A 27,738-nucleotide genomic window follows, 5' to 3' on the forward strand; every position below is an offset into this window, starting at 1 on the left:
AAACAGAGAAAGACCCACTCTCTTCCTCTGCACGGAATACAGACAAACAGTCACATGTAGACGACTCAGTGCCATTTGGGGCTTGAAAAGTTGCACCCATCAGTTGTAGGGTAGGGAGAGAGACAGAGCCCAAGATGGTGAAGTCCAGAAGGCTGGCTGCGCCCAGCAGCCGCCTCAGTGGTGTCCAGCAGGGGGTGCTAGTGTAGAAGAGGGAGGTGGATGAACCTTTTGTTCAGCAGAATGGCCGCCCAGAGGGACACACTAGGGCGGAGGTGCTTTGTAGAGGTGTGAAGTCAAGAGAGTCCTGGGGCAAAGAGGCACTAATACAGTCTCAAAGAAGAAAAGCCAACTGGCAGAGGTCAAGATGACAAGAGGGTCTGGCCACTATTGAGGTGAGAGAGAGGAAGCCAAAAGAAGACTCAAAACTAAGATTGCAAGTCTCCGCTTCGAGACAGCAAAGATTTGTCTATGGCCATACTGCCGTGAACACACCCAGTCTCGTCTGATCTGGAAGCTAAGCAGGGTCGGGACTGGTTAGTACTTAGAAGGGAGGCAGCAAAGATTTTGAAGCTACTGAAAACATTAGGGAATCTAGGAAGAAGAATCTACTGAACAACCTAAGGATGGGGTTGATGAGTTCTCTTACTGCCAGTGGGGAAGGTGTATAGCTAGAAATAGCTTTCATTTATTTATTCATTTTCTCATTCAGAGAATATTTATTGAGTGCCTTTTCTGTGCCAGAAGCTCTTCTAGATGCTAGGAACACAACATAGAGCAAAACAGATTCCTGCCCCTGTAGAGTTTAGAGTTAATGTGGCAGGAGTGGGGGTGAGGAGAAGATGGGAAGACAGAAAGTAAGTAAATAAACCAATATATATGTTAGGTTAAATATATGAATAAGACACTGAGATGTCAGGGCTGCTGATGTAGATTTGGGAGTTAGTTGTTTCCAACCACTGTCCATATTGGTATCCTCCAAGGAGCTTTTAAAATCATGGATTCCTGAGCCCTACATCTAGAAGTTTGTATTTTTTCATGGTTGTGCCCAGACCCAGAAATGTTTTCAGAGAGCCCCCCGGGGGAGTTGTATCTGGCCCACAGGTTTGGGACCAGTACTGATTTTTGCATCCTGATCCTAAACCAAGCCACAACATCTCTGGAGCAAATGGAGCAAGAGAGCCTAAGAGCTAAGGATGGCATGCTTACCATCCAAGATGCACTGAAAGAATGAGAGACAGGGCTTCTCTGAGATACAGCATGGGGGCACTCCGTGGTGATGGTGGTGGCAGCGGGGATATGGTGAATAAGCCTCTGAAAAATTTTTTTTGGGTTTCCCAGGACTTAACATCGCAATCCGACTTGACATTCATGGTCTTAACAGTGCAAAGCCAGACACTGGCACTCCCAGACCAGACACGTGCACACACGCTCATGCGCACGCACGCACACACACACACACACACAAACACACACACACACAAACACACACACAGCCTGGGTTTAAATTCAGGCTCGGGGCGCCTGGGTGGCTTAGTCGGTTAAGCGTCCGACTTTCGCTTAGGTCATGATCTCACGGTTCGTGGGTTCGGGCCCCGCGTCGGGCTCTGTGCTGACTGCCAGCTCGGAGCCTGGAGCCTGTTTCTGTCTGTGACTCCCTCTCTCTCTGACCCTCCCCTGCTCATGCTGTCTCTCTCTCTCCTAGAAATAAATGAAACATTAAAAAAAAAAAATCCAGGCTCTATTCTCCTCCACATATGTGATCTTGACAAATTGCATACACAAATTGTGCCTTGGGCTCATTATCTGTAAACTAAGCAGAATAATGGTTCTTACCTTAGTAATCCAAGTGAGATTCATAAAGGACTCAACCGAAAGCCATGAGTGCCTGATGGGTGCTGAGCATCCATGTGCTTGCTACTATTACTGTTCTCCTGCGGCCCATCCATTCCCACTTCCTTATAAGCACAACTTCCTGGTTCCTAAAGTATGTAGTAAGTGAAGTCAGAAACCCAGAACCCAGTGTCATTTGAAGCCACTTCTCTGATAGGCCCAGCTTTGTAAAGGACAGTGTGAGGACCCAGACACTGGCTGTGTGGTTGCTGGCCCCCTCCTGCACCCCCCACCCCATCATCCATACCACCCTCTGCCCCGTACAAGAGCAGGGATGAGTAAGAAAAAACCTCCACGCTTCCCTGCCCCTTAAAATCAACATGACCATAAATCTCCTTGGACTGACTGACTATAGTTCCTAACGTGGCCTGTTTTCCTGAGCTCCGAATAGGATGCTGGGATTTCTTTCCCTGAAGTACTGTAAGGAATGTCTTCTGGAATAGAGTGACCTGAAATTAATAGCGATTGATGACAAAAGCCATAGGGACACCAGTGTTAGCTCAGAATGGCCCTCCTTGTGTAACAGCTTATGTAAGATCCAGCTCCTCCCCCCTCCCCAATTAGTCACGGCTGCCCGGGGCCTCAGCACCCTCGGTCACCACCACAGGGCGTCCGCTCTTACGCAATCCCTGTTTCGTTTCAAGGGAACCACTGTTCATCCCTGTGCTTTCTTGGACCACAGCTCTGAACTAGAAAAGAATGGCATTTGGTTTTCTACAAAGCGTTGCGCATTCCAGGCCTCTCAAATCACTTCACGAAAAGAGGTTGGAGCTCAGCAGCCAGGCAGGCTAACACAGCAGCCATTCTGCCCTGACAGCAGACCGTGCGGCCACTTGAATCAAGAGAACAGATGTCTTCCGGGCTCGGGGCTGGCTCCCCGAGCTTTTTATCTGGTCGAGAGTGAGCCGCTCAGCCTGGCTTGCTGGGTACTAGCACCAAGAGTCTGAGGTCTGGGAGACCCCTCTGCTCTGGACAGACCAGGATGGTGGTCACCCTCTGGCTGACAACAAAGTGGGCGGTTCCCAGAGCCTGAGACAAGCCCGGTTCTGAGTGATAACCCTAGGGCCGGTACTTTCAACCTAAATCACAAGGAAGGGGTAAGAGCTGATTGAAGACAGATTAATGGGCTGACCTTTGATTCTGAGTCCTTGTATGCTCGAAATGGTTTCCATCAATCGCCTGTGCTATCAAAACTGGTTCAGTTAAATCCATGCATCCCAGAACACTGAGCTTGCCCCGGTGACATTCGCTTCCTCCCCCAGCCCTGGCAAACCCAGTGGCATGATGACAATCGTACAATTCAGTCTCACACTTTTGATTCCCGCTGCTCCCTGCTCTGGCCAGGACCTCATTTGCCAGACAGGTTTTTTCCTTCCTATCAGTCCTTCTCTGGGTGGTAGAGCTAGGCATCGGCAATGAGTTTCTACCACTTCAACGTATCAGTTAAAACTGTAAAGAACACTCCCGTGTCTTTGCCGGAAAACTCACACCCTCCTTATAGATGGGCCACCCATTGCTACTCGAAGCCAGCATTTAAGGAAACTGTCGTATTTCTGACTGTTACAGGTTGCAAAGAAATTATCCTTGAAGATGAATGAGGTGGACTTCTATGAGCCATTTATGGAGGAACCCATTGCCATCCCTGACAAACCTTACACAGAAGAGGAGCTCGTGGAGTTTGTGAAGGAGCACCAAAGGTACACCAGGCGGCATGCAGGGGCTGCGGGTGGGGATGGGGGTGGTCCAGAGTCTGGGGAGTGAAGAAGAACCTCTCAGTCCTAACATTCTGAGCCTCCCAAGAACAACCATCTGGGGTTACTGCGCCCGCAGAACTGACATCAGTAATATGGCTCTCTTGGTCATTGATCAGTCAGGCAGAGATATTGCTACCTTTTCTGGATATGTGTCTACACCTGCAAACAGGGTTAGACCACCTCCCCACAGCCAGAAAATCCCCCCTAAGTAATAGTAAGATACGAGTCAACTCCTACAATAATAGCAGTGGAGATTTTGTGACAGCCAAATACCAAATACAATGCTAAGTGCTTATGGAAGCCATTTGTCTAATATTCAACATTATGGAGTAACTGGTAGTTTACTAGCAGTAAACTATTTTTCCATATCAAGGAATCGGGCTGCGAGTAGTTACGTAACTCAGCCATGATGAACGTTTTATACACAGAACATCTGGGAGAGGAATATTTGATGCCATTTAGAGTCGTTGTAGCACAGCTCAGCAAACTTTTCGGGTAAAGGGCCAGAGAATAAATATTTCAGGCTCTGTGGTTCAGATGGTTTCTGTTGTAATACTCAGCCCTACTGCTGGAGTATGAAAGCAGCTGTAGACAGTATGTAAACGAATGGGTGTGGCTGTTTCCCCATAAAAGCTTATTTATAAATACAGGAGGCACTGGCTGGATATGCCCACAGCTATAGTTTGCTGACCCCTGCTCTTGAGGGAGGGACAGTAGTGAAACATGGACCATGGCAGTGGGGTCACCGCCTCACCACCCACCTTCCCCAACACATGCTCCCGTATGGTCATTGAACCTGGAACATTATGACTGCACCACTGGGTCGTCCGGATCCCCACAGGGGGGTGGCATTTGGAGGGGCAGATATCAACGTGTCCAGCACTATTTGCCAACATTCAGAAAGACATAAAACCATGAACCAAACGGAGTTTTACCTGTGCTTCTGAAAGATCTCTGAAGAGCTTTTGAAGGATAACCCAGTGATAAGACAATGCAGCCCTGAGCTGGAAAAATGAGGACTTCGGTTTTCTCTCCCAGGTGTCCTCATTCTGGGCCCGTCCTGGGCCCTCAGGAGTGGCCCCTGTCTGTGGGGGAAGGAAATGGCTTTGGCCAAGGGAATGAGCCGACCCTGAGCCCTCTGACCCACTGTTGTAATCCTTGGATCAAAAGGGTCTGTGGAAAGGCTGGGAGCTTCAGGCTCAATTCCCTGTGTGACAGAGCAGGGTACAACAGCTCTGTCTCCTTAGGGGAGGTTTCTAGAGCTCCTCACGCCCTTCATGCCCTTGCAAGTGAGCCAGCACCTCACTGTTCATTTCACTGTACGGAGGCTGCGGTGTCTGCCTTGCCAATCCCTACTCAAAGAAGCTCGTCTCTGTTTTATTTCAGACCCACCCTACGTCGCCTGCGTCCAGAAGATATGTTTGAAACATGGGTAAGAAAGTGGCAAACTCTTTCTGCCTTGTTAGACACCAGTACAGTCCCCATGGGGGGAGTCCCCAAACTTAAACCAAGTTTTATTTTGCCGGAATGGATGTCCGGAGGGTGGTGTCTTTGAAATGTGGATAACATTTAAATTAAGTTCAGTTGAAACCCAGTTCTCCATGGACTCGATTGAAACCCCTTTGGTACCACCCACTAGGCAAGATGACTGCATCTCTGAGTTCATTTCCCACAGCGACTAGTGGCTTCTGTTCACTGGCAGCCAGAGGCCCAGGGTAATATATTGGAAGGAGTTCAGGCTGTAGGGTCATAGAGACTTGTGTTCAAGTCCAGAATCTGCTACCTGGTAGCTCTCCACTCCATCAAGTTACGTTACCCTTCTGAGCTTTAGTTAGCTTCCGCTTCTGAAATCAGGGCTTTTTGTAAGGATGAGCCCAGAACCTGGTAGGTGTTTGGTCAGTCTATGGTAGCTCTTTCATAAATATCAACTCAAGGCACTGGAAAGCACTAAGTCAGATTATCCCGGGTCCATGTCATGGACAGTGTGCCAGGTGGGTTGAAAAGATGTACCAGAAGATGGCCATGGAGGTACACTGCCCCCCCCACCTCAGCTTTATACAAAAATCCATAAACAATAACAACTGAGGTCTGTAGAGCATTTTTCAAAGCGTGTATCCTCTTAACCTGGATGTTTCAACATAATGTCGAACAAGTCGTATTTAAGTCATTTTACACGGGGCAGCGGGTGATCCTATGGATTAAGTTAACTACTCAAGGATCCATAACGAATAAGCATTCGATCTTGGGACTTCAAGTTAGATCATTTGGAGCCAGATCTCCTGTTCTCTTCAGTAGAGTTCCCTAGGGGAAGCCATGTCCCCACAAGGCACCATTTTGTCAGGGGCCATTGGGGGAGGGGAGGAGAATCACCGTGGAAGCCTTTATTTATTTCTTCTTTAATTCAGAGACTAAAGTGGCAGATGAACGGAACCATGGAGTAACATGACACTCTGTTTTACTGGCTGGTAACTTATTTGTACGTCTGAAGGCAGAACAAACAGTTCATAGGACACTAACAAGCGAATACTCTAGTCTAGAGGACTGGCCGGTTTAATCACCACCCAGCTCTTTGGCAACATATTTGCCTAACATTTAAACCTTCCAAAAATTTAACCTTTAAAAGGTCTTGTTACTCGATTTAAAAATGGCAAAAGAGTATGACAGTGCTTTAAAAATAATATTTCTTTAAAAATATGTTTACTTTTTACTTAAAATAATTTCAGACTTACAAAAATTAACATAAAGAATCCCATGCTCTGTTTTCCAGACTCCCCAAATGTTAACATTTTATCTCCTTTGCTTTATCACACACTTCTGGACAGATACAGACTCTCCCCCCCGCCCCGAATTATTTGAGAGTAAGTAGCAGATACAACTCCCCTTTCTCCTCAATACTGCAGATGTTTCACGGAATTTCTCTCATAACCACAGTGTACTTAGCAAAATCAGGAAATTAGTACAATTCTATTTCATCTATGAACCTTATTCAAATTGACCAGTGTCCTACCAGTGCCCTTTATAGCACAAAACATATACATATATTTATTTTTTTCTTTCCTGACTCAGGATCTGATCTTGGATCTCACATCATACTTTGTTCCTATGTTTCTGTGGTTGTCTTTAATCCCAAATAGGCTCTTGGTCTTTGTCTTTCATGACACAAGTTACCATTTTATATTATATTATATTTTATTTTATCTTACTTTATTTGAGAAAAAGAGAGAGAGTGCACATGCACAGGGCAGGGGCAGAGGGAGAGAGAGAACATCTTAAGCAGTCTCCATCCTCAGCACGGACCCCAACTCAGGGCTCGATCACATGACAGTGGGATCATTACCTGAGCTGAAACTGAGAGTCAGATGCTCAACCAACTGAGCCACCCAGGCGCCCCACAAAGTACCATTTTATTTTATTTTTAAAATTATTTTATTTTTTTCAAATGTTTATTTTTGAGAGAGACAGAGCATGAACAGGGAAGGGGTAGAGAGAGAGGGAGACGCAGAATCCGAAGCAGCTCCAGGCTCTGAGCTGACAGCACAGAGCCTGACACAGGGCTTGAACTCACAGTACCGTGAGATCATGACCTGAGCCGAAGTCAGATGCTTAACCGACTGAGCCCCCTAGGTGCCCCCACAAAGTACCATTTTAAGTTGAGAGCAATTATCACTGCTCTGTTCTGCTATGGTCTCTATTCTTAGTTCTTTTTATTTTCTTCATCCCTAAGAGACGTCCTGACTTCAAGCCTTTTTTCGCTGACACAGCATATCACATTCACGACACCATATGCCACAGCACAAGAGCCTGTGCCCTGCCCCACACCACCCAGTAGAAATGCTCCCTCTTGTCATATGAGAGGCAGGTGCTCAGGAAGAGAGTCTACCGTCTGGCTTCCCTGGAAGTCATTTTCTGGTTCCTTTTCACTTAAGGGAAAAGGTAAGTTATAGCCTTTTGCTACAACATAACAAGGATGGCTGATATTTCCCACATTACTGTATATTCAGTTGTTTCCTACTCAGGAAAGGGCTGTGCATTCAACCTGGTAGAGGAAAGGGCAGCTAACGGGTTTCCTTCTATCCTACGCCCCATCGCGAAATACCCGCATGACCTCCCCAGAAGCCATAAACAGACCTAACCAGCCCCAGGCCCCAGCTGGGGAGGGAAGCCAGGACAGACCCTCTAGCATCATCTTCCCGTCCTTAAAGAGGAGGAGTCAGAGGGGTTTCTGGGGAGCCACCCTCCACATGTCTCCCCCATCCACCTTTGCCCACCTAGGAGAGCTCTGCTCCAAAGAACGGCCTCTCCGTGGGCCAGTTGGCTGCAGCAAATTAGACTACAGTTGTTGAGAAAGTGACCAGTTAATGAACGTGGAAGTCCTTAACCCCACCACCCACTTCCCTAGGCATTGCAAAATAAACAAGATGGAAAAACTAAGTCAAGCTAAAGCTACTATTGGCCTTTCTCTGTCCCCAGTTATGCAGGGTTTGAAAGCAGCAAGCCACAAAAACACACAGAATTATTACTAAAGACCTTGGCGGCCAGCAATACTTGCTGTGTAGAAATCGAATAGCTATTTGTGCATTTCACGTATTCAAAGAATAGCAAGGTGGGGCAAGGTGGTCCAGGCTGAGTGCCAACCTGTCCCTGCCTCTTTGACACTTTACCTCCCAGCCGGCTCTCCATCCTGGCAAGTGGCCAGAGTCCTGGGCAAAAGCCCACAGGGATGGCAGTCAGTAGTTGCTTCTACAATGATCCTCTGTCTCTGGCAGTAACAAAGTAGTACTTCTAAAAGGGGGGCCAGAAGTCTCCAGAGAAGCCCCTGGGGCATTCCCTTGCAGCAGGGAGTCTGTAGTTTTAAGTGCACATTTTTTCCTTTGCATCTCTCCACTCAACAAGAGTAATAGACATTCAACAGAACCTAGAAGGAAACAGAGCCAAACAAGAACAGTAGTAATTTATCTGGTTGGTGGGTAACTGATGTTTAGTTTCTTCTTGGAATCTCTAATGTTTTCTACACTTTTCAACTAGTGTTTAGGATTTTGATCGCCATATTCCTTTTTTAAGTTAGTGGGCATTAATAAGAACCTATCACATTATGCTAAGCACAGGGGTTATAAAAACGAGCAGTGCTGTCATTCCTTAGGAGTTCAAGCAAATGAAACAGTCTCAAAACGTACACCAGCCCAGGATGCAGATGCTATGACAGTTGGACATACAAAGTGAAAGAAAATTCAGAGTAAGGTACTCACCAAAGTAATTCTAAATTGCCAGTTCTTTGGGAGATCTGGGGCTCAGTCACCTTACATAAAGGCCCCTTATCTGCCTCCTTTAACTTAAGAGTCACTAATCTTGAGTTTGAAACATGTAGAAAACCTGCAGGGGACAACGGACTCATGGAACCCATTCTGCTGCTATAGGTGATGTCAAGGAAGAAAACCGTTTCCTCTACCCTCTTAGGTTTAGTGCTGGAGGCCTGCAAATTCAGCTGACAAAATACAGATTAGGATGAGCAAAAAACCAGATTTAATGACCGATTTATACATGGAACTTTACAAGGAAATGTGACTCAAGAAGGGGCTTATATGTCATCTTCATTGGAAGTGGAAGAGGCAAGGGGCCCTTCTGGGAGAACAGGTGACTTGTTAGAAGGTTGAGGAGAAAGAGAACTTATGGAAAAACAAATGGCTTTTTTGGGGGGAAAAGAGAAATGGACCCTTGGGGAATGGATGGGAGATTTGCTAGTTTTGTGATAATATCTATCTGAGAAATTAGAGCTACCCTTGGGGAGCAGGTTTATGACAATTGAGTTCTTTTGGGCGGCTCTGTTTCTAGGTAGGTAAGGGATTTCAGGAATATTTCTGCCTTTGGCTCAAAGTAATTTTTATGCCACAGTGGCTTATTCTGGACCCCTTTGGTGAGAAGGTACAAGCATGTGGGGCCACACAGACCTGGCTGGAATCCCAGTCACTTAGGGTAAGTGCTTCAAGAATAGCACTAAGTAGGAATAAGACCTTCATTCAACATTTCAAAATGATGTACTTACGAAGTACTGATACAAAGAATGGCAAGTGGCCCCGGATGGTCTTGTTGCCACATTGTAACCATCGTCAACTTAAGGCACAGTCCCTTCCCTCAGAGGGCTTGCCATCTGGCTGAAAAGGGAACATTGGTTAAAAAGATAGTTTCTGAGGCAAAGCGATCCAAAGACCGAGTGGGTGGTCCAGGGCAAAGGCTGTGGGGTTTGGAGAAAGCCCCTGGGTGCTCTCAGCCCTATGGGAGGTCATCTTCGTCCTTCCTCCCTCGTGCACATTGCATTCAGATTCCTAAGTTTGCCCGTGGATTCTTGCGCTGTGAGTTTATTACTCAAAATATCAGGCACCTGGCATGCACCCACCTCTTTGCGAGCTTGAAGTACAGGGCTGGGTGCTGAATCTTTGAGGCCCACTGGCCCTCTACCCAGGCACCATCTTAGGCCTGGGGAGTGACAGCCGTATCATGAGCAGCCTCTTAGCAAACCAATATAGATTCTTAATTCCAAAACCAATTTCCAAATGCATTCTGGAAGCGCACACAGAATGAAGCCTGCTTCACAGAGTTAATACTGCTCACTTCCACCTGATGGCAGAAGGCAGAGACACAGTGCCGCCTAATGAGAACTGATCAGGATTTTCTGTTTGGCGATAATAGCAAATGTAAAACTGTCGAACCTCAGACTCCCCTTCTGGTCGCTGTCAGTTTTGTGTAATAAACTTGCACACAGACGCGCACCCACACATATATATCTGTAAAATTCAATTCCCCGGGGCATCTGACCAAGCTCGGGCCCACTCTCTCGTTTTTTAACAATAATATTTTCCATTTAATCTCTCTTAGAATTTTTGGAAGTTTTGTCCCTTCCAAACTCAAAGGGAGAGAAAAATTAGCATTTAGATAGGATTGCAGCGGCATTAAAATCAATTGAAACGAGAGCGAGGGATCATGGGAGGGTTGAGATGCCTGGAATTTTTTCTGAGGGACGACTCTGCTGTGATAGCCAGGGTGCCCAGTGATTCCCTTTCATGGGTACTCACTCAGATTTGTCCCCAGTGCCTCTTCCTTCCGCATCTTCCTCTCCATGGATTTTGGGGAATCGCGGTTCTCATCGCAGAGGGTCCTCCAGAGCCCCCGCTCTTCCTTCTGTGGGATGAACTGATGTGAAGGAGATACAGGTGTCTGGCCCTCCCTGCCCAGGACCTAGAAACACGGCGTGCCACTTGCCCACAGATGTGAAACACTGTCTGGAGTCTTGGCCTGGCCCGGCAGCCCGCAGCCACACCCGCTTGTCAGCTTCCGCTAGCCCCCACATCCACTCTTCCCACGGCCTCCCACGCTCGTAGAAATGCGTTACAGGCCTTTACTGTGTGGCCAAGCTGTGGACTCAAGCAGAAGGACCCTGAGGAAGGAAGCTGGAAAGTGACAGTCAGCAAGGCACCCTTGCTGACTACACAGGTTCTTCAACAGGAGGTGCGTTAGTAGAGAAGCCCTACACTTGTATGTGACTCTTGCGTGAACAGAACCCACATCCTCATTTACCTAAGAGTCCTGTCTGCTGCTGGTTTGGGGCCGGCTTCAGGGTCTGTCAGCACCGTTCACAAGTTCCCATAATTTCTGGGTCTGGTGGTGAATTCTGGAAACACAGGCTGACAACCGGTTTCCCGAGCTGGGTGCAGAGTGCGTGCTGCCCTGGGAGCCCCTGGCGAGCCAGACGCATGTTCTTTCCTCCTTTTGCCTTTGACTGCGGCTCTCCTGGACCCGGCCCCTCACGGGAGTGCGGCCCATTCAGTGCGATGTCTCCTGTGTGGTGGGCGTTTTCCTATCTCACGGACCCAGTTATCAAACAGCACGCCGCTTCCTCCCAGCTGCTCCTCAGGATTCCCTTCCGTGTGTGCGCCCCTCTGTCCCCTGGCCCCCGTGTCCGCTGCCCCTCCACCGCCTCCCCACTGCCCACTCCATTCCAGCCTCCCCGGCTGTCCTTGACTTGCTCCTTAGTACTTCTCTCCACCTGGGGTGTAACGTTTGATTCTTTTCTCCTCCAGGAAGATGATTTGAATGGGATCCACATTGTGGCCTTTGCAGAGAGGAGCGACCCAGGTAGGAAGCCCCGACTCCTCCCCTTGCATCTTAAGGGAGATCTGCCTTCTCACCTCTGCCAGCCCGCATTCAGCATTCCTTTCTCCTCCCTCACTTCCTGTGTGCAGGCCACTGCAAGATAGTGGGCACCCCCTGGTGGTCGCCTGCGAGGTGTGAGTTCATTTTCAGTAGTGCTCGAGGCTAAGAGATGTGGACGGATCTGAACCTCTTTCTGTTTGCTTAGCTGGCCAAGCTGGGAGGGAGTGCTGAGTGCTGGGGAGGATATAAAACATCCTAGCTTTACAGGGTGTGTGTGTGTGTGTGTGTGTGCGCGCGCGTGCGCACGCGTGTAGGTGTGTGTGAGAGAGAGAGCAAGAGAGAACTTCTGTTCACATTAAAAGTTTATTTACCAGTGTTGCGATCTAGCCTATATAAATAACAATCCTACATTAAAATTACAACAAATGTACCCTTTCCTTTGGTTTGTAAAATCCTGTCTGTGCTTGGGGAACTTCACAGAAAACATTCCCCCAAATAATGAGAACTGGACAAAACTAGCAGCTAATTTCTAAAGTGCAAAATGACCCTGAGTAACTTTGTTTTATTTTGGAACCTGGATGACTATTTTCTGCCTTCACTCTTTTTTTTTTTAATTAATGTATTTTGAGTTGGGGGTGGGGGCAGAGAGAGGGTGAGAGAGAATCCCAAGCAGCCTCCATGCTGTCTGCACAGAACCCAACTGTGAGATCACGACCTGAGCTGCAACCAAGAGTCAGACGCTTAACTGACTGAGCCACCCACACGCCCCTTGGTTTCACTCTTTTTAACATCAGTGGAGAGTGAACCGCAAGAAGAATCAATATTGCTGGCAGTAAAATGCTAGGTCCCTTTGGCAATGCGCTGTGGGATAAAGGGTCCCCGATGGGAAGGTGTAAGTGGGCATTTGGAAGTGTGTTTGGGGAGACCTCGCAAATCCAGACTGCAAGCAGAGAAGGCAGGGGACTTGCCTTAGGATGGCTAAACAGCCAGGCCTGGGGCCATGGGGTTCCCAGGCAGGGTTCCAAAGCTGCCTGAGCAGAGAACCACAAGCACCAGAGCCACGTGGGGCTGATTATAACAGGACCTTCAGAAACCCATCATTTCACAGAGCTCTGAGGGAGTGTTAATGCACCACTGGGTTTGGGAGTCTCTCCAGATGATGTAGAACCGTGGTATTTACCTGGGGCCTCTGATATCATAGGGACCGGCCAGGACGCTCCAAGGAGCTGAGCCAGCTTCCCAAGAGGGCACAAGGAATTAGTGGTAGGTCATGAGGGACCCAAGCATTGTCTTGGCCATGAATATGTACCTGGTCCTTGTGCAGCAACTTGATGCGTAGTAAGTACTCAGTAGTGGGGAGGGGATCAGATAAGCATAGGACTGACCAGGACTGGGCCCCGAGACTTCACTGCCAGGCTGTTAATACATTATCAGCCTGCATAGTTCTTACGGAAATCTAAATGTTGTTATCATACAATTTTTAATTAAACTTGAGAGATAATCCACACATGACAATATTCACTTTTTTGAAAATATTTTGTGATGTTTATTTATTTTTGAGAGAGAGGGACGGATTGGGAGCCTGGAGGAGCAGAGACAGAGGGAGACACAGGATCCAAATCAGGCTCCAGGCTCTGAACTATCAGCACAGAGCCCGACACGGGGCTTGAACTAATGAACCATGAGATCATGACCTGAGCCAAAGTCGGACGTTCAACCAACTGAGCCACCCAGGCGCCCCTACAGTAGTCACCTTTTTAAAGTGTGTGATTTGGTATAACTTCAGTATATTCACAGAGCTGTGCTCTAATTCCAGAATGTTCTCATGCCTTCAGAAGAAAAGCCCATGCCCATCAGCAGTCACTCCCATTTCTCCTCCCCCAGCCCCTGGCAGCCACTCCTCTCCTTTCTCTCTCCATGGATTTGGTTATTTTCGGCATTTCGTAGAAGTGGAATTATGTAACCTGTGGCCTTTTATGCCTGGCACCTTTCGCTTGGCCTAATGTGTTCGAGGTTCTCCATTATGTAGCATGTATCAGTAATGCACTCCAAACGCTGTTCCACTGTATCAAAACCAAAGTCATTCCTCAGATTACCTGAGGGTCCCCTCCCCTCCCCCTGAATGTTCTCTGATGTCTTAGTTTTCCCATCATTGACTTGCAGAGTCGAAAAAACTCTTCCAGGATATCTAGTCTTTGTCAGAGAAAGAAATGCCAGTACGCTACCTCTCTCCACAGTGTCTGGCTACCCCTCTAACCCCCGGGGAGAAAATAGCAAAGGAAGCCAATTGCCCAGGGTTTAAAGCTACAGTCAAACAGTGTCAGATCCATGGTGCTGTGTGAACAGAGATGGAATTGCCATCAGTGGCAGCCTGCTGGCCAGACTCCTGTTGGGGGAGGGGTTAGGGTGGAGAGGCTTCCTCTCCCCCCCAACTCCACCCCACCTGCCCCCTCCCTCCCTTCCCCCTGCCCCACCTGCCCCCTTCGAGGGTTGTGGGGAAGCCTGTCTCTCTCTCTGGAACAATGGAACAAAGAGGCCTCCAAGAAGTTGCAGGAACCTGTTTGACGGAGATTGCTGCTGTAATGAATCAACCTCCTGAAACTGCTTCCACCCCCTCCCTGCACAAATATCCCTGGGCCCGAAGTGGTTTCTCTCCCCAGAGGAGCCCAAGCTGGGGCTTGTTACTGAGAAGTGGGAAGAAAGAGGGGGCGTGGGGGCTCAGAACAGACCTTTTCATCAGGGAAGGGCCTGGCCCACTCAGGGATAGGAAAGGGAAAGGCTTTTTTGCCAAAGTCAGACTCTGTGGCTAGTCAGTCATTATCCGAAGGTCGTTGATGTGTAACCCGTGGCTGAGGGGCCTGGCGGCTGGACTGGGAGTTTCATTCCTGCCCAGACAGCACTTCCTCATTTCCTTTGCTCTTGCTAACAAGCTGTACATGGCCGTTGCCCCAACCAAACCCTCACCCACTGGCCAGAGAAAGGCCATACGTCCAGGAAGTGCATATGGTTCTCCTGAGAGAGCTGACTGTCGTGAGGAAATGTGCTGTGTGGAGAGGACCTTGTCTGGTCCTTAAGCCACTCTGGGATATATGTGTGATTATTGGCAGCACAGCTCCGATGAGAAAAGTGGGTTTTAGAAGCTAAATGACCCAAGGCACTTGCTGTGCTTAAGCCAAGATTCAAATGCCAGCAGGCTTTCTTGACCTCTGAATTCGTCCTGATTGTGAAGATGGTTATGATCACTTGTCTGCTTAGGCTGCAGAGCCCATGTGGGCGTTCCTCATTTTATTCCCATTTTACAACGGAGGCAGCCGAGGCCAAGGGAGGGTGACCTGCGGGGGGGTGGGGGTGGGAAGCAGAGCAGGAATGAAGCAGAGGGCTGTCTGGCTTCCTGTAAAGGGAGGCCTTGCGCAGACTTGGGGACGCCCCCGTTTACTACCTCCGATGACCTCCAGGGACCATTCAGCCCTCCCTCCCACCTCTCTGTTGCCCTTCACCAACCCCTCCACCTCCACCATGTGAAAGACCCCAAGAAGTTCCATAGTGTGCTTGTGATCACGCGGCCAGAGGCCTAGCGCATTGCCGGCTGTTTGGACACGGTGCCGCTGAGCTCACTGCCTGCCCGGCAGGCGGCTTGGCCCTAGATGGGCTCTGAGCATGCACGGTGCCGCTGCACAGCTGCAATGGGGAGGGGGACGGGGGGTTGGCAAGGAGAGCAGGAGAAAGGGGGAAGTGAGAGGAGAGCGCCAATTAAGGGAGGGAAGTCAGCCGTCGCCCCCGCTGTGCACTGATGTTCCCGGAATTGGAATACAGCCGGCCATCCTAGTGACCTGGGCCCCCAGGTGCTCTTCTCCAGCCGGGAGCTTGGTCCCCAGACTGCAGTGCCTGTTCTCTGGGCCCTGGAAGGACGCATCCAGCGCTCTGCTCTCGCCCCAGGGCCTGTGTGCTGCTCGGTCCCCCTCTTCCTCCAGAGCCTCTCCCGCTCCTGCGCTCAGGAGCCCCCTCCCCCTGCCCCAGCCGCAGTTGGACAGGTTTGAAAATGAATGCCTCCCCTCTGCCGCCCCCAGATGTGTCTGCATCCGGCTGACATCTTCTTTATAACACCTGCTGAAAGGTTCGCAGCCTGGCGTTTCTACATGAGCGCATGCTGGACGGATATCCTCCAAGGGCCCAGGGAACGTTGGCACTAACAAGCCGGAAACGCAAGGACTGGCTGCTGTGTGCGCGTGCGTGCAGTGGCCCGGGGAATGACCGTCTCCAAGCACCGTTTCAACCGGATTGCAACCACCTGGGTTCTTATAAAATGATTTTGAGACCGATAGTCTCCAGTGGGAGTGCTGACTGCGTGTTTGAGCTCCCACATGTAAATCTGATTTATAGAACTTACATTTCGGGTTCTTGCTAAGTGCTACCTGTGCATGTAATCTCCACAACAACTCTGCACGAGGTATGGTCCTTATCATCGTCCCTGATGTACAGATGAGGAAACAAAGGTATAGAGAACTTAAATAATGTCACCAGGTCACATAGCTAACAAGTAGTAGAGCTGGGGCTCAAACCCAGGCCCCCCGTCCCTGGGCTTGGCTCTGAGATACACAGGTCTCTGCCAGACAGGGCCCTGGCTCCTGTCACCGCCAGGACTGGCCTGGTACTGGTCCCCCAGGGCTTGGTGCAGCCTCATTCCCACCAGATCCTCCCTGCCTGGGAGGAGGAGAGCATAATCACCAGTCTCCCCTCCCATAGAGCTGGGATTCCCAGAGGCCTCTTGCTTGCCGTGGGAAAGCTGGGGCCACGGGAGCCCTCAGTCCTGGGTCACGGGACTTGAGATTCCAGGCCCGTGTGGCAGGGAGGGAGTCACAGTTCTCACAGCGCCAGGTCCCTCTTCTTTGTTTAGGTCCATCTCTGAGACTCCAGTCACACTCAGGGACATGGCTGAGTTGGCCAACCAGACACACTGGGGCTGGGAGGCGGAGGTGGCCCTGTCCAACGGCCCCAGAGGACGCCGCCCTCATGCTGTTTTCTGGAGCCCCTTGCTTCCTTACTGTGGAAGCTTTCGCACTCAGCTCACACATCTCAGGCACACCTTTGAGGAAGGAAGATGGCAACAGCTTTGGTCGGCGTGCTGAGGCCTCAGAGGGGAGACGAGCATGGCAATGGCTCTAGACATGCAGACCAGACACCTGAGTTAGTCCCGGTTCTGCCACTTGCTCTCAGGGGACGCCGGGTGAGCCACACACTCTCCCTGCGTCTCAGTTCCATCCTCTTTAAAATGGAGATAATTAAAACTTCCCAACCCCATCAGCACCAGATGTGAAGATTAAACGTGGAGACTAGTCCTGTAGTTTTGGTGCCTAAGTAACTACCAGTCCCCAAATCACAGAATAATGTTCCCTCCTTTTCTTTAATCTAGGCTTTTTTTTTTTTTTTTTTTTTTTAAATTACGGACTATTCCTTCTGAAAGATACATGGGGTCGCCTGAGTGGCTCAGCCAGTTAAGCATCCAACTCTTGATTTTGGTCATAATGTCACAGTTGTGAGATTGAGGCCCCCGAAAGCTCTGCTCTGAGAGATTCTCTCTCCCTCTGCCCCTCCCCCATGTACACATATGCACACTGCACTCTCCCTCTCTCTCTGTCAAAAAAAAAAAAAAGAATGAAAGATACATGACCACAATCTTATAAGGCCTCTAAGTTTAGTGCATCACTGATGAAGGACACATTTGCTCATTTCAAATCCATCCTTCATTCACGTGATTCTAATTGTGGACTCACCTTGTGGTTTACGTGGAAGAACAAAAGTGAAATACGGCTTCCTATACCTGCCTTCCTGGTCAGAAAGGGAGGGTCCATAGTGGCCGTTTCCCTTTTCCAAGACACCTGCGTGGACAGCTGTTTTACAAAGAAAACAGAAGCTCTCCCTAAGAGGAAATTGAGCTTGTAACTTACAATTTTAGCAACTAAATGCCTGCGAGACCCATGTAGCTACCTTAACCCAGCTTTCCCAGATGCATGAGAATCCATCCCAGCAGGTCTACATTCAAGGCTGGGAATAAAGGGGAGACAATGTGTCTATCAGGAGAATCCAAGTTAGCTTAATGACTTTAAAACAAAGGAGTTAAACCTTGCTCTAACCCATGTATCATAGTTACACCCGCTGGCACAGCCACCCTGAAGCCTTCAGTCATGGAATCGTTAACAGCAGCCAGAAGGAGCCACCCCATGGCATATTGTCTCTGGTGTAACTTCCTATCAGCTGGTCTTGTCTACTGCACAGCGCCAACACTGGATCCAACCCACCACTTGTGCCCCGATCATTGTAGTTATTACTGCTGCATTGAATGGAGAGATGAATGGTTAGGTTCCTTGTCTTCAAGCAGAAGGATCTGGATGATTTAGGAACAATGGCTAAAGCTTTCTATATGCCAGGCACCATCTCAGTGCTGGGTATGAACTCAGCTCAGGGAAGAACTCATTTAACCTACAACCACCCTATGAAACAGGTACTATTATTATCATCATCCCACTTTTACAGATGAGGTACCAAGACTTAAGTAACTCGCCCTGAGTCACACTCAAAATGGCAGAACCAGGATTTGAACCAGGGTCGTTTGCCCCAAGGGTCCATGTGTTTAAGCATCGTGCCAGGCTCCTTCTGCCTGTTCTGTTCTTGAAAATATCCAGGGAGGAGAAGGATTATGACCAGGATGGAATTCATCATCCTGAAAGTCCAAACCTGCCCTTAGATCTGGATGAGGTTTCTCTTGCTTTAATGTCAACCTCATTTATCTTTTTATTCTGTGAATGTTTTCTGAGATTTCCTTACTCCTCTATAGATGCAAAAACGTTGTATATTCCTACAAATGAGCATTAAGCCAAAATTTTCACTTTTCTCGTTTATGTTAAAACTCCAGTCCCTTTGATTTTTCTTGCAGAACTCAATTTTTATTCCTTCACTCTTTTTATTTTTATCTCCCAGCCTGCTCTAGCATGTAGAGGGGAATAGGTTCCTGTACATGGCATTCCTTTTTATTAATTCCAACATTCTGTGGGCTTTTCCATCAGAAAACTCCAGTGCTAGCTTGTGTTCCATCAGAGCTCTGATGGCACCCTTGCCCCCCCGATGACACCCTTGCCCCCCCTCTGCAATGCAGTGTCGAATTGGCTTCTCCTCTCCCTTTGCGCAAGTTCATCTATTATATCTCGAATTTAGTTTCTACTTGAATCGGAGCCTGTCATTGAATTTCATCCTCTTTGTGAATTTCTGATTTGTCAAGTTCACTTTTTATTTAAAAAAATGTTTATTTTGAGAGAGAGCAAGAGAGAGTGAGTGGGGGGGGGAGGGGCAGAAAGAGGGAGAGAGAGAATCCCAAGTAGACTCTGTGCTATCAGCAGGGAGCCCCAGGTGGGGCTCGATCCCACAAACCGTGAGATCACAACCTGAGCCGAAATCAAGAGTCAGACACTTAATCGACTGAGCCACCCAGGTGTGCCTCAAATTCACTTTTAAATTTGATTCTTCCCTTCCAGACTACTTCCTTCTGGCTGCTGACAGTAGTCATGGAAAGTGTGTTTGGAGAATTCCCCTTGTCGTCTGCGTATTATGAAACATAACCCGCAGATCCCCTGTTCTGTGGCGGAGTTCTGTCCCCAGAGAAGGGAGACATGATGTTCAGATAACAGGGAACAGATCTGTGCGACAGAACTGGGAATCTGTGGGTTTTGTATCATAAGACGCAGTGCTCCACCTTCTCAGCCACTCCTCCAGGCACCAGGAGTATATCCCCCAAACCCGACTGCCTCCCATCCCCACGATGACCATGCACTCTAAAGCCTGTGGCCCTGTTCCTCACAAAGGTCTGTCGTAGAAGGGAACAAGTGATCTATAGGTTTCCCTCGCTAACCGGACATTCGCGTTGCATCCCTTTGCTTTTACGAAAGCCCTACGTTAGTACCTGCTTTTGCTAATGAAAAGAAATCCGAAGAGGATTTGGGATTTTATGAAATGTTATTGCTTCTTCGCTTTACAACACTTTGGTTCATAGGAACGTTCTACTTTTGGATATCAAGGGAAACCTGTAATTCAGAAACTAGAGGGAAGAATCCACCCAGGCAGAGCGTATCTCTGCCGGAAGGGGCTGCAGCTTCCTGTCTCCTAGCAGTGACTGCTTTCCAGGTAGCAAGGTCTGAGGGTACCCAGTCTGAATCCAACAGTTAGCACTGTTAGTGGCCATGTAAGTGAGGACCCCGGCCCAGAGCTGAGTGACTGAGGATGGCATTTTGCCTGGAATGTACTGGAGATGAGGAAGGGCGGAGGAGAATCTTTACCAGGAGGCCTCCCAGTAGCCAAGCAAAGGCTAGAGCTCCCAGAGAGAGGCGAGGCTTGTCAAACAGAGGAGAGCTCAAGGTGCCTGCGACCTGAGCACAAGAAGAAACCTGTACAAAGAAAGTGCAGTTAGCAGACTGAATAGGAGATGGTGGCGAGTTGCTTGTAGGGAGGGTGTACATTTCAGGCCACACACATCAATCAGCTAGGCCAGACATGGGACTTGATTGTCTGGAACCAAACCTGCCTTGTACCCAGTGGGAACTGGGTCTGATCATAGATGCCCCTGCCCCGCAGCCCTCACCCCACCATCCCTCAAGGTCCGGTGTCTTATTCATGTGGTCTGTGTCGGCTGCGGTCGCATGTGGTCACTAGCCCTTGTTCTCAGCAGATCATGCTGGTCCTGTGTCCCAGCTGTGACGTCGTCCATGTCCCTCAGAGCCACAGAGAACTCGGTGGGGCCTCCGGACCTTTTCTGCCCCCGTGCTCCTGCACTGAGGGGTTGTCCGGGAACTTCTGGGGCCTTCCCATTGTCCTGAGTTTCATTCTGAAACCAGGCCTGGGGCCCCTGTGCTCTGAGGTTCCCCGGAACTGTTGAGCTACTGTGTGTGGACACACATGTACACACCGGCATACATCCATGCACACACACACACACGCGCAGACACACGCACACACACAGGCACAGAGCTCATTCTCAGGGACTTTCCAGAGTCTCAACTCTTTGTTTCTAGTTGGGAGAGGGGCAGGGATGCTGAGGGGTTAGGGTGCACTTTCTTTTACTAAACATCCGTCCCAAATGTTTTGTTTTCTGGTATAAATTTTATGCTCCCAGTCCTTAAAAGTTTAGGCTTAATTTTTTTTTCATTACAAAAAAATTGCGTTCTTGAGGCTCACAAGGCTTGTCTCTGCTTTTCTTATGAATCATCCCTCCCCTGGGGGCAATGAATGCTGCTGCCTGGATGGGGGCAGGCAGAGCCTACAAGGAAATGGTGAGGGAGGAAGGGAAATCCTATTTACTATCTCAAGGCTGTGACACCAGCTGTAAATCAGAAGTGTAGTTTGAAAGTTTCAGAAATTCCAGGTTGTAGAAAACTAAGCATCCAGGCTACATTTCCTTGATATGTAGAGCTCACGGATAGCAAACTACTGGGCACCGAGGGCCAGGCAGGGCTCCTCTGACCTGGGATTGCACTTGCTGACTCAAGGCTGGTCACTTGTCACATGCAGATTAGCAAACGAAGCCCAGCTTTGAGCTAAGAAGCAGCTACTTCCCTGTGAACTTTTCTTTTTTTTTTTATTTAAAATTTTTATTGTTTCCTTTGAGTAAGCTGTGTTGCCGCCAGAGTGCTCATCTGACTCATTTTATAGAATAATCCTGTAATTGAGGGCATGCACCAAATAGGCCTCAGAAACCATCCTGGATAAGCTGCACCCCCCCCCCACCCCCCGCCCGCTTCCTGTAGGAAGTCATGTCTGTGCAGGGGTTACTCAGCTCTCTTGAATCCTGCTTCAGATGGTTACGAGTTCCTGGAAATCCTGAAACAGGTCGCCAGGGACAACACGGACAACCCTGACCTCAGCATCGTGTGGATCGACCCGGACGACTTTCCCCTGGTGAGTGGCTCAGAGCCGGGCACCTCCGGCGGTCCCCTTCACAGCCTCGCGCTCGTGTTCAGTGTGAGCCCCAGGAGCGGGGAGGAGGGTGCGAAACAGGAGGAGCACTTGCACAGGCACGGTGACCACCCCATCCAGTGTGGGGGACCTTGGCCACTGGGGCAACACTGAACTTCGCATGAGGTGGTTAGACCCAGCATTCACCTCCCTGGAGACCGGGGGTGCCTCTGAGCCACGCACGCGCATGACCGGGTGAAGTTCTTCCACTAGTGCATCCATTGCTGTCCCTCCCCCTCCCACCACCTCCCTTGCTATAGCCTCTTTCGTGCTATGGGGGAGGGGGATGGCATTCCAAGGCAACCTGGATGACTAAGTGATTAAAATCAGACTCGAACAATTTGCAGAGTTAAGAACCTCATGGAGAGAAGGAGCAACCTCTGCGAGGGCAGAGGCCCTCTGTCATGTCCATTGTGTTCTCCCAGGTCCTTGCCTCCTGTCTAGCACATGTTGACTGTGTAAGAAAATTAAAGTCCAAACTCTTGCGAGTGTCCATGATCAACAGCCGGAAAGCCTTGATTATGCCGATTTTTATTTTTTAAATTTGTTTTAGAGAGAGAGAGGCAGAGGGAAAGAGAGAGAATCCCAAGCAGGCTCCATGCTCAGCAAGGAGCCTGATGGGTGCTCAATCTCATGACCCTGGGATCATGACCTGAGCCGATTTTTAAAAATTTTATTTGAGAAAGAGAGGATTATGCTTATTTTTAAAGAGGATAATAAACAGAATGCGTACAACATGCGAGACAGTGGTAGTGATAATGGATGTAGCTGATATACTCTACTGTATGCTTGGAACTATAGTAAATTCTTCACAGGCACCATCTCATCTAATCCTCCTGACACCCTTATGAGGTAGGGACTATCCTAATCCCTATCTGACAGATGAAAAGAATAGCTGTCTGCGAGGTTAACGCTACTAAGTGGTAGACGTGATATCCTGACACAGGACTATGTGATACCAGAGTTTTGCCTGCTAGTCAATGGACTTTAAGTTGAGCTAGCTGCTGGTAATCAGTACACGTTTAGTTGTCATTAGATTATAAACAATAATCCATCTTTGTCCAGGAATTCTCATTTGTTGCATAGGACACAACGGATCATACCATGATTAAATAGTCAAAGTGGTGGGGCCTTAATGAGTTCAAGAGTCCTAATACCCAATTCTACAAACAGAATAAGTGAATCGAAGGCAGAGACTCTCCTGGCACCTGAGGCCAGTGTCGTCATTCTGGGTGATCGTAACAGAGTCATGGCCTCATAAGATCCTATTTATTATAACATTTTTTAGTTAGCCTCTGCCAGACTGGGGTCCTGGTTTGCCTGGACTGTTTTGTTACGCCAGCTTGCAGGTGGTCTGCCACTCTCCCCACCTGCCCTAAGTGTTTGTTTGCCTTGGTTTTCACAAAGGAGAGATCTTTAGGCTATGCTGATCTCCAGGTTCCTGACTATCCTTGGTCCCCATCAGGCTTATATTTGCCTTGGAGACTTTCTGCCACTGAACACTTGCACCATCTTAGCCCCATGGCCCTGGACTCCTTTAGTCCCGCCCCAGTCAGAGATCGGTCCATGTGGATCCCAAGCTGGGCAAAGCACCGCCCCCCCCTTTACTTGGATGGCCCTTCACTACCCTCTGTCTTATGGATCAATGGATCAGAGTAATGCAAGGTAAAGGATTTGTAAATGGGACATTGAAAGGAGTGGAGGAAAATGGCACTCTGGCCACACATAAACTATAAAAGAGCCAAAAGTAATTTGGGAATCAGCGTCAGACCATCTCTGTAATAGTCTTCCTTACAGCTGTAGAAGATTTTATATTACACGTTTCCATAGTTTGTGTTATGACTTTTTCCTTGTACTTATTTAAAGTGCTTGGGGGCTGAGGCTGAGTCTTCAAGTTCCAAAGTGCCCACAGATGTTTTGGAGACCTTTCATCAATGGTGACCTATGATGATGGGGTGGCTTTAACAGGGAATGTCCTCAGTCTGCTGTCTAATCTCATTGGGTTTTTTTGTTTGTTTGTTTGTTTGTTTTGTTTTTCTTTTGTCTTCAGCTTGTTGCCTATTGGGAAAAGACTTTCAAGATTGATCTATTCAAGCCACAGATCGGGGTGGTGAATGTGACAGATGTGAGTATACCCCATGAAAGCTTGCTCAGACACCCTCAGCCTGTCCTGTCCAGACTGGGCCACCAGGTATAGGAGTGTAGCCTGTCCTGAAGTGGAAAATTTGTCAGGGTGGCCCACGCCTAGCGCCCGAGCCCGTCTTAAGCCATGGTTTTATGATTCTCTTCCATGGGCACGTCCTCGGAGATGTATGGCCATGTTTTCTTGCTTACGGGGCCAGCTGTCCTGTTTTACTATTTGGAACTTTGTCCACCCAAGTAAACTGTCCTGTATGTTCTCCCAAAGCCTGACAACAAACTCTTTTAATGCAAAGGAGCCCACACATGACGCTTCCATCGCACAGCAGGTGATGGGCAAGGGGCTGCAGGAGAGCAGGAGGAAGACCATGTTGGACGGGGGCCTCTCCTTACCACGCAGGTGCCATTGACCTGAGGGCGGGGAGGGAAGCTGGAGTGGCCAACCGGCAGAGCACGAGGAACTCTAGATCTCCATCCAGACGTCAGATACAACCCCACCATACAAAAACAGAACGGGGCACAGATACAACAGATAACGGGCAAATGATAGACAGAAAGAAATGGTCACAGAGAAGTTTTTGGAGCCCTAATTAATGGTGCTGGAAATGCTTGCGATTGGGGGCCAGTGAGCAATGTCCTTTTATCCTGTTATCTGATCACCTGGGGAATTCTACATTTATTTTCTAAACTGCTTTTTAAGTTGATAATCATAAATACGTTTTAAAACTTGCTCAAGGTAAAACATTTTTAAGTAAAACAGTAGACGATAAGGTGAAAAGCAAAAGCCTTTCCCACTGCCCTGACCCCATTCCTTTTCCCATTCCCTGAGGGACCCATTAGTGGTTTCATGGCTGTCCTACCAGAAATGTCATATATGTGTTTGTTCTTATTAAACAGGTGTCTTGTGGATATGCTCATGTAGTCAGAGGAGGGAGAAACAGTGCAAATATCATTACAATCCATAATAATACTTGATTTCAGTACCCTGGGAACCGCCCCAGACCTGGGCTGCCTCCCAGCCCCCAGCACTTTCCAGAATGCTTGGGATAAGGAGGCAGGCAGGGTAGGGTGGGGAGGGAGGAACTGCTCCAGGGTGGGGAAGCGAGGCAGAAACTTGGGGTGTGGTGGGGGGAGGAGGTTGAGGGGGCTGCCGGTCTCAGCATGCTGGGCCCCACCCATTCCCCTGCCAACCCTCCACAACCTGGCCTCTGTCTCAGAAACCTTTCTGCACAAACTACACACACACACACACACACACACACACACACACCTCCTTTTATCTTGCACAAGTGCGACACTACCCAGAGCGCTCTGCATCGAGGCTTTTGCATGGAGTGGTGTGCACATGCCTGGTCACAGAGCCAGGCTGCTTGGGCCCCTCTGGTCTGGCTCGTCCTTCCTGCACTCACTCACTGGGCCCCTCGCTGCAGGCGGACAGCGTCTGGATGGAGATCCCTGACGACGACGACCTGCCCACGGCCGAGGAGCTGGAAGACTGGATCGAGGATGTGCTTTCCGGGAAGATAAACACTGAAGACGATGACATTGAGGATGATGATGACCAGGACGATGACGATGATGACAATTCCGATGAGGACGACGACGACAGTGATGATGATGATGAGTAGCCCCCGCCCCGCTCTGGATGACGGATGAGAGCAAAATCACAGCTGCACACGACCATGCGGACAGCACACAGCCCTGGCGCCCCCCCTCCCCCCTCCTCCGGAGCTGTAGCACTCAGCACAGGCCTCTAAACCCAGGAACCCCACTCAGCAGGGACAAGTGGGGGCATTATTGCTGTATGGACTGTCTCGATGGTCTTGGACAAGCTCTCCTTCCCCACCAGACCGTCAATGGTCCTGGCAGTGCCGGAATCCGGTGGGCGGGGGGAGAACAGTCCCCTGACACTGCGACTCATGTTTACCTGTTGTCTTTGACGGGACAGTAACACAGTGGACAGTGGGCAGACTCAAAGCATGGAGTGACCTGACAGTCAGAGCCCAGGGAGCCCTGCAAGGAAGCCAGTTGGCCCCCGTGCCTGGAACATCAGCAAGGATCCCTCCTCAAGGCAAGAGGTTCTCTCTTGGGAAGGCTCAGCCTTAGAAACGAGCTTATAAGTCAGGTTCTCTTGGCTCTGTTAAACTTACTATTTCAAGTGTAGGTGACAGCATGATGAGCTTAGATCCAGGGGCCTGGATAGCAACCGGGAGGCCTTGAAACACCTACGTACAGATGGCACCATCATTTCTAGTACGCTAGGATGTGGGATGGGAGGCTGATTTGCTTTCTGAACTTCCCTTTAGGGACAGATCTTCCAGTATGCATGAGGGGGCAGAGGAACTGGAAGCATTACAAGTTTTTAATGTTTTCTTCCGGGTTCATGCCCCTGATTGAGTCAGCTGGCTTCCTAGCCTGAGCAGGCATCTGGATACCCTTCTCTGCTCGTGAGCCCTCCCGTGGGGAGAGAAAGTTGGCTTATCCAGAGGTCAACCAAGGCTCCATTTGTCAACCCTCCTACACTGGCACAGGACAATAGCTAGAGTTCATAAGGGTGCCCTCAGGCACTGAGAGAATCCCAAAGTGCCTTCAAAACTATGTAGAAGTTACATTGTGCTCGGTCGTTTCAGCATTAAGTGTGCATTATAACGTTCTAATTTATTTTCTCGATCTTTTAACACATGTGTAAGACACTGTGCAAATGCTTTGGAAATAGGGTAAATCCTTTAATGGAATAGTAGTCAACTAACTCTGTCATTAAACTTATACTTTGAAAATATTGAGACTATCTTCGAAATCCTCTCTCGGTTTTCCTGATCCTGCTCATTCTTTCTTGGTTCCTGTCCTACCTCTCTGTTCCTTCTGTTTTCCTTTCCGGCCCCTCTTCCTCTGCCTGCCCTTTAAATGATGGTGTTTCACAGAATCTCCTGACTCTAACTTTCTTCCAAGCTAGTATCATCCATGCCCATCAGCTACCACCTGTGTGCTCATGACCTCTACGTCTGGGTCTCTAACCTTGACCACTCTCTTAGCTTTAGACCCACTCATTCATCTTGGTTTGGATGTTGCACAAGCAATTCAAATGATGTAGCAAAACCCCAGCTCATTACCTTCTCCCCTAAACTCCTCCTCCTCCTCTTCATGGAGTCCCGATTGGAAGAGTGGTATCATCACGTGTCCAGTTGTCTAGGGGATCTGAAGGGCCGCCTTCCCCTCCGCAACCATGGAATTTTCTTCATACCCCAAACCACGGAAATGGTCCTTGACCGTAATACATGGGGACATCTGGGGGGCTCAGTCGAGCATCTGACTCCCGGTTTTGGCTCTGGTTCATGGTTCGAGCCCCACACTGGGCTCTGTGCTGACAGTGCAGTGCCTGCTTGGGATGCTGTCTCTTTCCCTCTCTCTCTGCCCTCCCTGTGCTCCCTCTCTCTCTGTCTCTCTCAACAAATAAACTTTAAAAAAATGTTTAAATTGTAACACATATTTACATGCCTGTCCTTTCACTAAATTGTAGGCTTCTGGGAGGCAAGGGCTTTATTTGCCTTTGTATCTTCAGTCCAGCGCAAAACACATACTCATTTCTTGAAGTGGTGGGCCAATGATTGATTAATCAGAATACCTATAATTCCGCAGCACTGTTGGCTAACAATGCTGACAAAGCCTCCTTCTTTTTATTCCCCCCCCCACCCCCCTTCACAAAGCAAGGCAGAGGCTTCCCAAGCTGGACTGTACTGGGATCCGGCCAGACCCAGCCGCACCTCTAATAAGCTCTTGGGGAGGTACATTTTCAAAGCAATCTTTGAAGCTAATC

At 49.0% G+C, this 27,738-nt stretch overlaps 1 protein-coding gene across 1 annotated transcript in view; it reads left to right on the forward strand.

Annotated features, from left to right (window-relative positions):
* Positions 1-26,731, forward strand: part of CASQ2 (calsequestrin 2) — a 64,999-nt gene extending 38,268 nt beyond the window's left edge. Inside the window, exons 6-11 of the mRNA XM_039242757.1 lie at positions 3,457-3,587; positions 5,031-5,076; positions 11,717-11,771; positions 21,628-21,728; positions 23,836-23,910; positions 25,355-26,731. Of these exons, the coding sequence (XP_039098688.1) occupies positions 3,457-3,587; positions 5,031-5,076; positions 11,717-11,771; positions 21,628-21,728; positions 23,836-23,910; positions 25,355-25,552 (606 nt within the window). The 3' untranslated portion in view covers positions 25,553-26,731. The remainder of the gene's footprint in view (positions 1-3,456; positions 3,588-5,030; positions 5,077-11,716; positions 11,772-21,627; positions 21,729-23,835; positions 23,911-25,354) is intronic.
* The last annotated feature ends 1,007 nt before the right edge of the window (positions 26,732-27,738 follow it).

The sequence above is a fragment of the Hyaena hyaena genome, unplaced genomic scaffold, assembly GCF_003009895.1.
Source record: "Hyaena hyaena isolate Hyena2069 unplaced genomic scaffold, ASM300989v1 scaffold_217, whole genome shotgun sequence".
Taxonomy (NCBI): Eukaryota; Metazoa; Chordata; class Mammalia; order Carnivora; family Hyaenidae; genus Hyaena; species Hyaena hyaena.